Consider the following 16,654-nt stretch of genomic DNA (forward strand, 5'->3'; position numbering starts at 1 on the left):
ACACCTGCTCTTCAGAACCGATCCCTGCTCACCTACCTGACCCTCGCCTCCAAAAAGACAGGACGGATACAAATGATGTTAACCCCCTTTCACAGACATGTCAGCATGAAAGGTCAGTCATTACAATCAGAGCCTGATGCTCTGGAGGGGGGGTGCCCCGGATCTTTGACTCTGGAGCGCCCAGAGGTTAATGGGATGATCAGGAGTCAATAAGTTGAGTGTTTGTGCACCAGTGGGGAAGATAATACACAAAAACATGAGGAACATGTATTCAGGAAATTGAAATATAAATTCTCAAAACATTTTTTTTTTTTAAAAGGTTAGTTTGTTAAAAATTTGAACATGGCATGTTCAAAAAAATATGACAGCTCAAAGTATTGGGTTTTTTGGTGTTAAAAATCTACAAAATCACACTGCACACAAAGATATGATTCAGCACTACAAATGAACATTTTCACTTTTATCACCGGTTTTCAGTCCCCATGATGATATCATCACCACCATGTCACACCATCCTTTAAAAGAAAAAACATCTGTAGTGTCTGAGAACAAAGTAATAGTAGATTTTTCACAAACTAGCATTTAAAACTTTTTTTTATTTTATTGTAAGGACGACTCATTGGGACTTTGAGTCAGTTTAAGGATAACTGATCTCCACAGATTGGTGATAAAGAACAGTTTGTGACTCGGGTTTTAACGTTATTTTATTTGCTGGGACGCCCTGAGGAACACAGGTTAGAAAAAGGGAGCAGGGTCCAATTTCTGGATCGATGTTTGTGTGAGTTCCTGCACATGTTGAAACCGTTAAAGACAGAAAAGAGGACGGGGGAAGCCAAGCATCATCACAACATTGCTGCTGCTGTTCACAATTAACCCTGATGGTGGTGGGAGGGGGGGGATGCAGCGGGGGTCATCAAAGGATCGGCCTACAGCGTGATCAGACTTCCAGGGATTCTTGAGGAGGTTCCATCTAAGAGTGACCTGCGCGGATGTGGCGAGACGCTGATCAGACAGAGAGCTGCGGTGGCGGCGGTCGGCCCGCCGTGGTGCCATCTTCCTCAGCTGCAGTCATTTGGCTAATTGGGATCGTCTAAGAGCAATAGAGATGAAGCTCCCCGCGGCCCCGCTCAGGATAATCGACCGATTTGTTCAAGGAGAGGAAGGATGGAGGATGTGAGGAGGCTCCCCGAGGCCAAACAGGCGCCACAGAAATACCTCAGGTTTGGACCAACAGGCTGGAAACGCTTCACAGCTGAAGTTTATACTGCTGCAGGACTCTGAAGGAAGAGCCTTGACGTCCACAAAAAAAAATCCTCCAAATCAGCCTCTTAAAGGATGAACATTTCTGATGTTATCATCAACACTTAAACCTTTAAAATAAAAAAAATCTTATATGTAGATAATAAAAAAGAAACAAAATTCAAATCCAAAAGTTAAAGAACTATCCAGAACATTAAGACATATGATACAAATATAATTTTTAATTCATCAAATATATAAATGTATTTTGACAAAGTTTCATTCTAAACATTACATTAATTTAAAGAGGAAAACATTTTTTTCATGTAAAAACGTCCGTTTTAGTTTGTCCTATGATAACATTTCTGTCACAAATACAATTTTTTACAAACTGCATTTTTTTGTCTGCTCCAGATTCACAACGATTTGAATAAAGAAATACTCAGAAATGTAATTTAAAGCTTAATTTTCTTTTCATATGTTTCCTCCATCATCTGAAAAATGAGAAGATGTTAAAAACACCAAAACACCTTTTTATTTAATTCTTTTTTTTAAAAATCAGAATAGGTCTTTAAGGAGGTTGATTAGCCTACAAGTTTAAAAAAAAAACAAAGTTTTAGCATAACTTGTTTTCATTTTAATATTGTTTTTATTTATTTTGTTTCTTTTTTAGGACTTTTGTTAAATAATCAGTAAAATCAGTATCTACATTTCTTTAGTTAAAATGACTGAATTTATAAACATTTTCAATTTTAATTTACATTCCATTTACACTTTTCTATCAGAATCTGAGTGAGCTTAATTGAAGGCTCTGGGTTCTGCTCTACAGACTGGCTCAGCTCCGCCTCCAAATTCCCATCATGCTCGAATTCCCAGGTTTCTCTGCTTTCTGGTGAGAGGAGGAGGAAGAGGGCTCCACTTGACAATTATAGAAGCCAACAATCCAGAAAGTCCCATATTAAACGCCGTTTCTGATTTAAGTGCTGCACGGTGACCCGACTCACCACAGTGACTAATGAAGGAAACGGCTGAGCGGCATCAACACCACTCCCACTTTGCTGCATGAACCCCCCACCCCCACCCCCCCCCACCTGAAGCCTAGCTGTGCTCCTGCACGGACGAGAGCAACTGAAACAGTGACATTTAAAGCTGCACTCGTCAGTTCTTAACATTAAAGGTTAATCAAATAACTTCCCAGCCTTTTTTAGCTCCCACTTTCAGACTTCGGCGCATTTCCTGTTCCCAAAATGAGCTCGGCTGGGTTGCATTTATTAGCTGAGGAGGCAGACCCCCCCCCCACCACCACCACCACACAGTAAGAAAAAAGGATCTGAATGACTCCATATGAAATCTTCTATTTACTTCCAAGAAGAGTTGAGCAGACAGCTAGTTTCAAAATAAAAGCTTGGAATAATAAAACTGGTGACTTATAACAAGCTTTGATTGTAGAACAGGAAGCTACACATTTTTCCTGGTATGTCTGTTGCTGAAAAAAGCACTGAAAACAAGTTTCCTCGATAAGTCTGTCAAATCTGATTTTCTACAGACTTTTTACTGCCTGCTAGAGGCCAGAAGGCAACATCTAGGGGGCAAATTACAATTTGGAAATGTAATTTAAGTTCTACAAAAGAAAAAAATGTTTTCAACAAAATTTAGTATAGAAAATAAAAAAGAAAAACAATAAGGAAAAAACTTGACTAAATAAAATAAAAAACATATTTTCATTATTTTTCTTCTTTTCATTGACTTTACCCTTGGAATTCCATTTCAGAGGAAACGTTGCTGTTTAAGAAAAAATATCTCCCGTACCTTTTAAATGCTAATAAAAAATGATAAAAACAATAATTCATGTTCAGTTAACTAAAAAACAAAAAGTTTTGTAAAAACAACTGTGGACTTTAAGTCCTAAAAGGTATTTACATTTGACCCCCATGAAGGTGCAAAGACATGAAAATAGAGGAATATGAACATTTTCTGTTGAAAAACATTGGAATAAAAAAGAGCAAAAAGAAGTTTAAAACACCAACGGAAAAACCTGGAAATGAGTTTTTCCAGCATCTTTTGATGAAAGATGCTTTAAAGGCTTCAGGTCAAAACTTCTCTTACAAGAGTGTAACTTTGTCCCCCCCCCCCCCCCTCCCGCCTGCTTTCCAGCAAACGCAGAAAAACAAATGGCGAGCGGTGGTGGCGGTCTACGTTGGTAAATACTGCCACCGCTCTCGGCTACTGTGGGTGACATTCGCGCAGAGAGAGGTGGCGCCGAGGCAATTTGTGAACTCTGACACCGCCAACCTTTAGCAGCACAAACACTGCAAAGCAAACACGGCACAGCTACACGAGGCAGGCGGGGAGCGCTGGTGGGGGGGGGGGCTGGACATGCATACGGATTCGGCAGGTTGTGTGTCTGCGTGCAATGAGAGGGGAGGCAGGAGGCAGACGGACAGACGGGGGCCTCAGGAAACACAAATTAAAAGCCTTAAATGTCAGCGCACACAGTATTGCTGTGCGACACAGGTCATTACTCGCCATATTATTCGCCTTTTACAACATTAATAATGTGCTGAAAACTGCAGACTATTGTCATGTTTCTGGGTGGGGGTGGTAGATTTAAGGGTGGGGGTGGTGGGGGGGTGACAACGATCATTTGGATCCAGAAACCAACAATTCCGAAGATAAACTTCAGGTGGGCGGATGCCGGACGAAAAACTGCTGGAGTCTTTGGAAGGATAGCATGCTGCAGAGGCAGGTGTGTTTGGTATACCACACGGGCACAGGTAAGGCGGGAGGGGCTCAGCAGTCAGGGAAGGGATGGACAACAAAACGTCCCCAATAAACACAAAAGAAAGGCAGGATCTGGTGATTTGAAGTAAAAGATTTTCTAGATTTGAACTACAAATTCGATTTGACCTAACTGAACTTCAAAGACATCTTAAGATGACAGAATTTCAAAAAAAACTAAAAGAAAATGACTGCTGCTTTAATGGATCAAAAGAAGACCAAGCAGGAATTTACAAAATACAAATTTGAGTTCAAAGTTTTCCAAGGAAGATAAAGTTTTTCAGCTACCATGTTTGGTCAGACCAATGAGGCCCACAAACTACACCTAAAGTAGAGAACTGTGGAATTGAAAAATCAATTACACAACAAATCACCACCTCCTTTAGCTTTACAGAGAGGCTCCCCCTTTCAGGAATGAGCGGTGCTGGAGGACAGTGGGGAAGAAGGGATGTATCCGTCCCACCACAGCAGCTTCTCTTTACCTTCGGAGTTCTGAAGACTGTTGGCATGAACGCTGCGAAGGCTACTGACGCGATTTAACTTCCAAGCTCTACGTTTGGCTGCGTTCGACAAGAGGAGGGGAAGAAGGAAGAGGATTGGGGAGGAGGAGGAAAAACAAATAGAGGAAAGGTAGGCAAATATAGGAGGAATGACGCAACACGTACAGGAGAGAAAAAGAAAATATGATAAGCGGGTCAAAGCAGCAGAAGGAAGCAGATTTAGAATCTGGGTGTGACTTTCAGAGGTAGCGGTAGAGGTAATGATCAAATTAAAATGATGCAAGTTCATCCATCCAACTTCTCCAACTTATCCACAGGATCATGAGGGCAGCAGCCTAAGAAAATATACCTAGACCTCCCTGTCCACAAAATCCTCCTCCACTTCTGCTGGTGGAACCTGAAGGAGCACAATGGCCAGCTGAGAGGTCCTACTCCATGGTCCTCCCCCTTGGCCTCCTTGCGGTGAGACATGCAGTCACTGTGTTGACCAGAAGCTCTTCCTTCACACATGAACAAGACCTTAAGATACTTAAACTCCTTCACCTGAGTCATGAGCTCTCCACCAACCCAAAGATGAAAAACAACTATAATCCAGTCAAGACCATGGCCTCTGGCTTGCTAATGATGATTCTCATCTAATCTGCGTAACCCTTGACTACGAACCGCTCCGATACACAAAAGTCCTGGTTTGATGAAGTCAACAGAACATCATAATCTGAAGATGAAATACTGTGGGGCCCAAACCAGAATACATCTGGCCCTTAACTGTGAGACATTGTGTCCATAAAAACTCTGAACAGAACCTGTGACAAAGGCATCCCTGCAACAATCCAACATGCTCTACAAATAGGTTATTGATTGATCAAGTTCCTGTTGGACTGGACTGCCCTTAGTAGGAGGCCCGAACCCCACATTCCCAGAGCACCTCCCATAAAAGGAGGAAAAGGCACACTCCTTTGAACCCTTGAGCAGTCGAGGTGTTGAGCTCATCTGCTGTTCCAAAACTGCACCGTTGCTCCAAAATCCGAGATTTTGCTATCAGCAAAATTCTCCTCTCTAGTACCTCGGTGTGTGTGCTTTCCCAGAGAGAGTAAAAAATGGGGACTCCCCCCATCCTTAGAGCCCACCGTCTGGTCACCACCTCGATCCGTCAGTTCAGAAACACCGTCTCCGACCATGCAACGTTTTAAGACTTAGTACTCAAAACATCCCCATAAAAGCCAGAGATTTAATCCTTCAACACCGAAGCTTTAGCTCCTGTGTTGATGTTCCTTTGAATTACCATAACTGTACAACCGTTTATACATTTACCGTAACTCCAGTGGATTCTGATGCTTAGAAAAGCAACTTTTGACAGACTTGCAACACTTTACAATAGTAAAACGCTAATGTAATTAGAGTAAACCAACTAATTTTGACACCGAAAAAGGTAGCTTTTTCAACTTTAGAATCTGTTGGAGCTATGTTAATTGCTTAAAGAGTTACAGTGATTCAAAGAGCGAGTACCATTTCCTGTTGCTGGTGACATTGATTCAAGGGGTTAAGGTATTCAGGGCAGACCTCAGTCAACCCCCCCAGAGCCTTGCTACTGAGGATCTCCCTGAAAACTCCCATCATTTCAGCCTGGTTGATTGCCTGGCCCACTTTTGGGTCCCCTGCCTATGCCTACCAAACAGTAAACATGTTGGTGGGATAAGATGGGATCCTGAGAGAGCTTCTTGCACTCTTGACAACATCCTCGGTTGATGTCAATAGTTCACCAACCACAACCCCATGATGTCACATCAGCGACGACCGTGTACTACGTACAAGGAATGCTGAGATGTGCATTAAGAGCAACGTAAGATGTGTTTTCAGCCGAGTTCAAATAAAACGTTCATGCCAGTAAACCGTTGGATCCTTGTTTTTATATTTGAGAACATGGAAATAGCTATAGAGATTAACCCAAATTAAGAAAAAACACGCTAATTTGTCTGTAATTAATAAATTGCAGTAAACGCGATTATTTGATACCCCTAACAAAATTACTAAGACTAATCTGTTGCACAAAAAAATGTCTCTATTTGGTTTACTGAGACTCTAATTGAGGCTCCCTATCCAGATACAAGAAATTAAAACTAATTGGAAAATAGTAATTCTTTTCCTATTAAAAATCTACATATGCCTCAATTCTTTAAGGTTAGAAAAAGAAGAAATAAAGCCATATAAGGTATCTTGAATAACTGAACATACAGTAGATTTGAAATTGTACCAATGCTACCATCTCTCAACACTTGTGAGTAAAAACATCTTTAAGTCGTTTTTAAAATTGTTACAACTGGCTTTCCATACCTGCAATTAAAATCTTTATTATGTCTGAAGATAATAAATAGCTAGAAAAGGTTCACTGTTGTGAGACCACCTGGATTCACTTATGCCATGACTCTTTGTTCTCAGAGATGCCTAATCTTCTCTAAGGCGGTGCTCTTCCTCCTGATTCGTCCATCTTACAAGACACTCACAGATCTGATCAGTGATCACACGGTGCTCCAGCAGGTGTGCCCACCACCTGACTGACCCACTGATTGCCGTTACGCAATAACCGCTGAAGCTCCTCGGCTGAGATGCCGAGCGCTATCTGGTCTGGATTCCAGCAGCGAGTTTTTCTGGGTGAAGAATCAAAGCTTCTCTGCAGGAACGTACGAGGGGAGCAGGTCAGCTTTCAAAGCGGCAGGATGAAGGCAGGCCTGGGGGGGGCAATGATCTGCGGCATACCTGACACAGGTGGGCACTTGTTCTGGACGAACAGGATCTTTGAGTCTTAAATGTGATCTTTATAGTGTTTGATCCAACTGAATGACCTGCACTGAGCCACTGGGTTCAAACCGAGCACTTCTATAAGAAAAAACCAAGAACAAACAGTGAATTGGAGCACAAAATGTGACAATAATATGTGAAAACTTACAACTCTCGCTTTCAGCAATGCATCAGATCACCTGTTTTATTGGCATACATCAGGTTGGAAAAGCCTATCGTCCTCAGTAAAGGTTCTTTACACTAAAATAAAGATCTAATTTGTTGATGAACCAAAATATATCCAACAAAGAAAAATATTTAAATGTAAAAGAAAACAAAAAATTCTCTGCTGATGTAATAAAGTTTATTCAATTGGCCATCTAAACAGGATAATCTGGTGTCTTTCACCTGTTCACAACAGTTATATGATAACAGGAAATCGCACACATGAAGATTTCTCTACGAAAAGCTGATTTCTTAGGCTGGATTCAGACTGGAAACATTTGGGTCGCTTAGATGGAACCAGACTTAATTTTCCCAGATAATCTAGAAGAAATGTTCTAATACATCCAAGTGGACACTGGTCCGGGACCAGGAACCGCTCTCAAACCCATCTTTAGAGGTGGTTCCAATCGGACTGATCTTTGGTTGGCTCTGAGATTCCTCAGCTTGAATTGCCCCTGTGCTCAGGGCGGAACAACTGGACCAAAACGGCTACCAATGACATTATGGGATAGGAACGGAGTAGGAAAGTAGCAACCAATGAAGGCGCGGACAAACGTGGAGAAACAACGATACACAACAACTCATTGAAATGTGGTCGGTTGATTGCAGGCTCATTGAAACAACTTTTAAAGTGATCCACATTGTTTTTCACACTGTTGTCTCTTCAATCTATGTGTCAAACCCTTTTCAGCGCACCTTCGTAGCCGCCATCTCCTCATGCGGCATCAAAGTAGCAGTAAAAAGCGTTGTACCCGACGTTCATACAGATGTTGCTAATTGATCATCAAAATAAAAAGTTTGAAAAAAGGAATTATCCTGACAAGGGTTGCAAATCCTAGGACTTCCATTCTTCTTTCTCTCATTGCTTTGTCCCGCCCTCGTAATTCCTGGCCAACGACCAAGGAGACCTTCAGTCGAGTGGTTTTCTTTACAAGCTTTAGATCAAAACAGAAATTTAAGCTTGAAAGGCAGTTTTACAGTCCAAGTGTAAGGTTCAGGACTCAATCAGGACCAAATTAAGCAGACAACAGACTTTTCTGAATAAGTAACTACGTTTATACAAATGATGTAGTTTTGTATCTGGGCAATTCACTAGGAGATGGGAGAGCAAGTGTAGCATTGGGTATCCAAGCAGCTTCCATTTTCTTGACATTAGAAAAAAAATGGAATCAAACAGCAATGCATTATCTTTTTTTCTAGACATTAGTTCCAACATGAGCAAAGCTAATGCTAATAATAAGGACCGTGTTTATCAAGCACAGACCTATCTATGCACGTTTAAAATGTAGAAACTTGTATCAATATGTATTTAAACCCATTAACAAATCAGAAAATGGACTAAAATTGGGAGACTGAGACATTCTGATTATTGCAATTCCAAAGTCTATCGGCTACTATCTGATAACAAATAAACAGACTTGTTGGGCACTGAAAGGGCCTCATTGAAAGTAAGCAGCCCCAAACACAATACCTCCACTGCCATGCTTCACAACGGCTTTTCTTCAGTCTGAGAAACAGGATTTGAAGAGAATAAAAAATCATTTTCTTACCATCATCAACAACTATCTGTGAAGATTTGAAGGTAAATTATTAAAAAAACATTAAAAACTTGAAAAAATTGAGTTAAGTCTATGTGAACACAAACACCCTAACAGGACGTCACTCAGGACTCTGCACTCAGACGTCCAACTTGGGGGAGCTTGGTCGCAGAGGGCGGTCCCCCTTCATGAATTACACCGTCCTCTGACACCGAGATACTTCACCCGCCTGCTCAACTTGACAGGCAGCGTGGTGACCGGCCGAGCATGCTCAGTGGTTAATGGCTAAATTGGGAAGACTGTTACTAATCGCTTATTGAATAATGAAAGTGACACAGCTGATAAAAGATTTCTGCACGCCAGATTATTTATTATATTTCACTTAAGCCTCTCTGGCTGACTAATAGGGGGGCGAGCCAGGGGGGACCGTCTGACGATGGGTGGCGGCTGGAGGAGGTGATGATAAAACGCTCGCGTTGGAAAAGAAGAGCAAGCGTGCTCAGTTTGATGGAGGTAAATGTAGAGAAACAGGGTAAAAGAAGAGGAAAAATAGGAAAGAAAACGAAAAAAGTGTGGAGGAAAAGAAGAGTAAGATGACAACGAAATGAGAAGATAGAAGCTGATAACACAGCCACTCGTCTTGCCAGCTGATTGTTGCCGCGGTGATGGAGGGAGCAACATTATACATCTGCTGGGGGAGCCACATCTGTTCAGTCATTTGCTCTGTGTGTGTGTGTGTGGGTGTGCGTGTGTGTGTGTGTGAGGGGAGGGATATAACAGACTCCGTCAGATCAGGAAAATTATCCCAGACTGGCAGATCCCAGAACAGCTGCCAGTTCATGTCGTCCAATCAGGATCATGTTGTGAGAAAACAAACCAACTGTGTTACACCTTTATCACTTATCTCGGGTAGACAAATTGCTGTCACTGATGACGTTTTTGTTTCCAAAATAAATATTTATTTTTTTATTCAGTCTGTAACCAGATGTTTATTAGTCATCTTTAAAATTAAAGCACCTATTTGCCGTTTTCCCCACACATCAACTTCGGTTAATATCTTAAAGAGTGAAACCAACTTTAATGTCATAAAAACTCTTCTCCATCTGCAGAAATCCTTGAGAAGTGGATTTCAAAACTTTAAACAGATTTTAAAGACTGTAAAAACTGCCAGCAGGTGGCAGAGTAGCTTACTTGCACATTGTTGTTTATGCTAGGGTTGGGCAATATGGCCTAAAAATAAAATATCAGATTTTGTTTCTTTTAAGTCGATTTCCGATTTTTGCCCACCCTCCCCCCCCTACTCAAAGAAAGCAATATGTACAAACGGCAGACAATTAAAAGCATATTTTGCTTTAAGACAAATGTAACCCCCATTTCTGGGATGAATGATAAATAAATGAACACACTCTTGGAATCAGCTGTGTTTTAAGTCACACTCTGTAGTCTAGACTAAAGGGAGACAAAAACATTCACCTTTAGAGTAGCACCATTTTCTAAAGGATTAACAGTACAGCTCATATCTGGGGTCTAAGGCTTTAATTAAATTAATAAACCCTGTCTTCTCCATGGTATATAGGGGTACCACGTCTTTGGTTATATGCAAATGTGTCCCACAAGATACAAACTAGAGCTGTGACGGTGTGGGATTCGTGATCACTGCGCTGATGAAGCAGCAGGAGTCACGGTCAACAACAGCCCCCACCCCCCCACGCTGCCCGCAGAACACAAAATCCTCGGCCACGTCGCAAGTGAATACCGGTACAAGTAATAATTACAACTCAGTATTCTTTATTAACAAATAACAGTAACAACTAACTACTAACTATCTAACTAATGAACTAACTATCTAGGTGTTGTAGAATGAGTATGTGTATGTGTGTCAGGGTGCTGCGTGTGTAAGAGGACTGAGCGCGTGCCACACAAGAGTGGGTGACAGCCTTTGACTGCGATGGGCTTTAGGCAAATGTTGCAGTGTGGGGTCTCTTCCTCCACGTCTTTGGCAGTAAACACATACCAGTTCCAAACAACAGATGATTTTATTCCTTTCTTGGGAACAAACTTCCCACTCTCACCGGTAGCCATGTTGTCGCTTGCTGTTTCGTGTGTGCTATGATGTTGTTGTTTGTCGCTTGCCATACTGCCGTGTCAAACTAACGCTACGGAAGCTCTGGGGAGCCAAAAATGCACCATTACCCAAAAACTCGATTAAGTTATTTTTTAAATCGCCCGTAACAAAAAATTTCGAATTGATTCATTCAATCGATTTTTCGCTCAGGCCTACCTGCTAAAAATATTTGGTGAAACAAAAGCTGAAGGTCAGAAAAAACAGTATTCAGATGCTAAAATCTAGCTATAAAAATTATAATAATTAATCTGTGAATAAGGATTTTCTCTGCATTAGGTATTTTTTTATTTAATAATTTACAAAAGTTCAGATTGTGCTCAAGTTCTCCTAGTCTATTTGCAAAGTTAAAGCCAACCTTGAAGGACTACACACGGCAGTTCCCATAATGACCACTGCAGGGTGGTTCCAGAAGAGAGCAATTTTCCATTACCTCCTAAAAAGTCAAATTTTATACAGAATGTTTAAAAATAAGACGTCTTCATATTTGATGCATATAGTGTGTTTTGAACTTTTAGACTGAGTTTTTAAATGGAGAAGCTCAAGACAAAACCAGTTTCTGGTATGCTGCTTCCATGTATTAAACAATTAAAAAGCCTAAACTCATGGAAGGACATTGATCTTTTGCAGCACATTTACTTGTGGGAATCAAAGATATCTACATCCAAACGACAAATAGTTACAGTAGTTGCAAATGATTCACTTTTGCGTTTTTATCTGTAATCAAACCAAAGTAGTTGAAATGATCTGAGCATCCTCAGTTTCTAAGCTTTGACGCATAACACACTAAATATGACATCAAATACTGGTTAGTTTTAAATCAGCAATGGTACAAATTAGCTATTTTTGAGGCAAAAAAACAGTCCAAGGCCAAGTCGGAATTCTTTCCCTACCCATCTGTACCCCTCCAACTGCAGGGGCATTTGTAGCTGTTGTCCGAAATCCTTTTTTATGGAAGAGTGGTAGCGACTAGCTCGGGGCTAGTCATCTCCCCACCAGAATGGTGATCTGTCGTGCATGTGTGGGGGGAGGAGCAATGAATTTCTTCACTTGTTTCACGATGAGGGACAAGTTTTTTAAATCCATCCGTTGGGGAGCTGAATCAAGGGGTAGGGGGAGAATTTGGATTCGGCCTAAGAAGCTTAACAGCTACAAGCTAAAGGGTTGGGAAGTTTTTTTATCAACATCTTTCAAAACAGCATTAAAGTAGCTGGACAAATTAGGTGCCAACAGAATAATAGATCCTGGCCCCTTGTGGTAGTCAGATGCCTTCGAGAACCACACGGGAGTCGGGTCACAATGTTCCCAATGAAGGTATAAATGTGTTTATGGAAGAACTGGAAGTGAAAAATGAGGAAAAAGGTTGAACAATGAAGCAAAGAGGAGGTTCAACGAAATATTCTTTCTGAGGTCCAACCTGAGAGAGAGAACGGGGGAGGAAAGGAGGGGAAGAGGAATGACTTTACCTTCTGCAGTACCAGAGAGGCCATCGGCTTTGAAGTTGCTGGTGCTCTTCTTCCTGCGGTGCTTTTTACGATTGGCGTGCGGGGATGGTGGTGGCTCCATCTTGGGACTTGTACTGGAGATGCTGGGACTGGAGCAGTTGGAGTCGCCGAGGCCAGTGTCTGTAATGCAGAATGTATAAAACAAAACCAAAAAGAGTCAGGCTATGAGGTGAATAATGGCGCTTGTTTCTGTATGTCAATGAGTGCCAATGAGATCAAAACTGCAGCATCCAACGGCATCCAACAAAACTGATTTTTAAAGTATAGCTTTTAGGGCAAGTGTAGAAAAATTGATATCAACTCAATGCCTACTTAGACAATGCAATATTGATTCATATAATCGAGTACAGTTTGTGTGGACATCATACAGGCGTCCTTCGAACATTTGTACGCAGTCATTAAGGAGCCAGTACTGATACCTCACTAATGACTAGAGTGTGGCGTAAGGGCACTGTACGACAGCATCCCCCGTACTTCATAAGTGCGTGCAACTTTCATTACCCTTACAAATATTTCACGAAACACCACAAAAACGACAAATCGTAGGTTCATTTTCATGACGCTCCTTAAAGTGCTCGTACGGAGACACCTTTGCTTTCCTCAAGACGCAGCTACTCCTCTGTATGACCTTCCACGAGCCCGGAGAACCCAAAAGGCCGCAGCACCTGTACGGGTCGACCCCCATGTGGGTGCATACAACTTCTAAAGGGCCTAGATCATGCCTTCCTTAAGCCTTCCGGAAGTAAGACGACTCGATCTCTAAGACACTGGAATTCTCTCCTTGTGGGTGCATCGCATTTCATGACGTCAACCTAGAGGGGCTTGGTAGCGTGTCTGGGTTTCTTCTACGAAAACAAACAACATCCAAACTTTTGCCAAGATGAATGTCAATATTGTGCATGTAAAGAAAAGCGTTTTGTCGGTCACCGCTAGCTTCTCGGAGAAAGTTGGTGTTTGTGTTGGCGTGAGGGCGTGTGCTGGCAGCACAGACTCTTCCTGGAAGGGGCGGTCCCTCACTTATCCTTGTCGCAATGTGAGAAATCACTTGTTTTCGTGGATTGGGAGGGGCTGGTGCTCAGAATGCAGGTTTTTAGAGGAATACTCAGGAGTGCGTGAATGGATCAAAGCACGGCGTTGGGGTTGTTTATAACACACTTAAAACACTCATACAGTTGATTTTGCATGGTTTAAGCTAAATATCTGAGGGCTCATTGAGCTTTTTGAAGTAAAAGTGTAGTGACACAAAGTTTGGGTGTGGGCAGCAGAACAGCTGGGGGAGGGGGTGGAATGGAAACAGTTGTTGTGAGTTTTGTTTCAATCGAGGTGCTGGTCATACAGATGCGTTCGTCTTTGCTGGCTTGGACTGGATTTGGTGCTCCACTGGAGTTTTCATTCTGTAGCTTTCCCTCTTTTAAAGAATCTGCGTGTTGGCATCTCACCTTTTTCCGTTTCATATTTGTGATGCTGGTTTTACTGTTGGCACTGAGTTCTTTAGGGGGTTAGACCCCGTGATCCTGATGATGAATGAATGTGGAGCTGCAGCTCAGGATGCTGCTTCAATCAGAGAGGCAGCCTCCACGAAGGAGCCGCTCAAAGAAACCGATTCGGGATCAGAGAGTCCGGCTGAGATGGCTGTGGACGAGCGAGCATCCCACAGCAGGGAGCAGGCTTTCTCTCTCCCTGGCATCACTCTTCGGGCGGCTGCTGACAGCTGTGACTAGCGGCAGAATAAAATAACATTCAGCTCCCATCAATATCACGGGACGACGGCGGTCTGACACGAGCCCGGTGTGTGCAGACGGGAACACATCTACACAAAACACACACACACACACGCGCGGGCGCATCCCACAGCGGCAGAGAACCCCAAGGACGGCCATAACTTATTTTACAATCGTTTAGTCTCAGCTCAAGTGGAAAATGTGACAACTTATCTCTGCTGACAAGATGCCATCCCCGAGCGTGCAATTAACCGCCGTGGATTAACGGCCCACCCATCTGCACGCCGCGCTCCATCCACATCAGCCCACCCCCACCCTGGAGATGTCCACCTAGTGCTGCTGAGCCCCTCTCATTGTTTTTTTGCCGCAGTTTAACCTGCTCTGCCCATCAAAGCTGCCACAGTAGAAGAAACACAACTTAGAGAACTCAGAGTGTGACTCCTAATGTAATATCTGCTCAGAAAGAATAGATTTTGTTCTATTTTGTATTGGGCGCCAGTTATTTTCAAAAAAATTGGCGTCAAAAGGCCTAAAAAAAATAGGAACAAAGCTGCAAACAAGCAGAACCACAACAATCAATTTGGAGTCAGTGGTAGGATTTTTAATAGGAATGGACTCGCTCTGGGAATTGATACTGGAGTTTAGTTTTAAAGTGTTTTTCTTCAAAATAATTTCTTCAAAGATTTTGTTGAACTGGTGTCACAAGTCTTCAAGTTCAAAAAATGTAAACCCAGCAGGGGCTATGATCTGGGATGACATCAATATCAGGCTGTACATTGGAAGTCATCGTAGAGTTTTAAAAGATGTAAAATTGGATTCTGTAGTAATTTTGTGTTCAAACCAAAATGGTTCTGGACCGGACCCAGAGCATCAGACATATTCACATTATTCATTTACGACACATTGAAAAGACCCACTCTGATAAAAAAAATGGGTTTTCTGTTTTTTCACATGTTCTTGTGGCATTTTACTGACGATGGAGGACAAATATACAAAGAACATGAAAGTAAGAAATTGCATTTCTGAATATTTCTTTATTCAAATCGTAATGAAGCATAATCAGATTTTAAAAATGCTGTTGGAAAAAGGCTGTAAGTGTGACGCAGAAGCTACAATGGTGGTCCACAAGCTCCCTGTACCCCTTCATAGTAAATGGTAAATGGTGTATACTTATATAGGGCCTTTCTTCCTACAAGGACAAAGCGCTTAACAGTCACAGACCCATTCACCCAGTCACACACACATATTCATAGTGATGCATCCACTTGTAGACAATTAGATCCATGTACGTCTTTATTATCCTCATCTGAGCTGGAATCATAATCAAGACTGTTCAGCTGGATAGCTTCAGTAGTGCTTGACATTTTTGTTGCACCGGTAATGTTAGGTTGGGGTTGTGAGGGGCTGTTGCTAGTGGGACAGGCCATAAACAGACAAGATGACGGGTTGCTCCTCATTAACAGTCCCGCCCACAATTCATAGGTGAATTTCAAAAGGACTTCTACTGCTATGTCCTAAACTAGGTCCTAGTAAACGATGGGTGTTTTCATTTTGGCTAAAAACGGCATCATCTTAATCATAATCTAGTTCAAAAGATGATGTGAGTGAGACTTTAAAGCTTCATCAATAGGTTTTATTTTAGGTTTTGTCTTTGCTCTAAAGATCCAAAAAACGAAGCTGTTTGAATAGGTGAGTCACCACATTTTTCTGAAGATTTTGGAATTTATTTCCCCACTTTGCAAATGAAACATTCTTTTCTAAAGTTTTGTTGATTAGTCTTTTATGTTCTATATAAATGTTAAACAGAAAAGCTGAACAGACTTTTTTTCTGTTAAATTTAAAGGGTTTTCTTTTTTTCTCCTTATATCCACTTTTTTGGGGGGGTAAAAATAAAACAAGCTTATACTTTGAAGTACAGTTGTGTCTCTTTGTGTGTGTGCTGCTCCTGGCAATCCATTTAAAGCTTTTCACAGCCTTAAATGCAGCTCGAGAAATCCTGGCCTGTTAGAGGAGCTGCCAGCAGAGCTCATTGTCATGGCGACGGTCTGCCTGACAGCTGTCAGTCTCCGTGTGTGTTCCTGAGGACGTCAGGCTGCCACTTACAGTCTCACTCTCACATACAGACATGTGCGCATGGAAATCAACACTTTGCCGGTGGATCAATGTGTGGTAAAACTTGGGCCCCTTTGTGCAGCTCCATCAGAAGGTCCTCTGGGCCCCAGGGGTGGAGCTGCATGTGTGGGCCCTCACA

The 16,654-nt window shown here is 42.0% G+C and overlaps 1 protein-coding gene across 4 annotated transcripts in view; it reads right to left on the reverse strand.

Annotated features, from left to right (window-relative positions):
* The window catches only part of agap1 (ArfGAP with GTPase domain, ankyrin repeat and PH domain 1), a 131,288-nt gene that overhangs the window by 23,782 nt on the left and 90,852 nt on the right, over window positions 1-16,654 (reverse strand). For all 4 annotated transcript variants that reach the window (XM_023964321.2, XM_023964318.2, XM_011482937.4 and 1 more), the window contains one exon: window positions 12,644-12,802. In XM_023964321.2, the coding sequence (XP_023820089.1) occupies window positions 12,644-12,802 (159 nt within the window). The remainder of the gene's footprint in view (window positions 1-12,643; window positions 12,803-16,654) is intronic.

The sequence above is a fragment of the Oryzias latipes genome, chromosome 2, assembly GCF_053564925.1.
Source record: "Oryzias latipes strain Hd-rR chromosome 2, Olatipes_Hd-rR_3.1".
NCBI lineage: Eukaryota > Metazoa > Chordata > Actinopteri > Beloniformes > Adrianichthyidae > Oryzias > Oryzias latipes.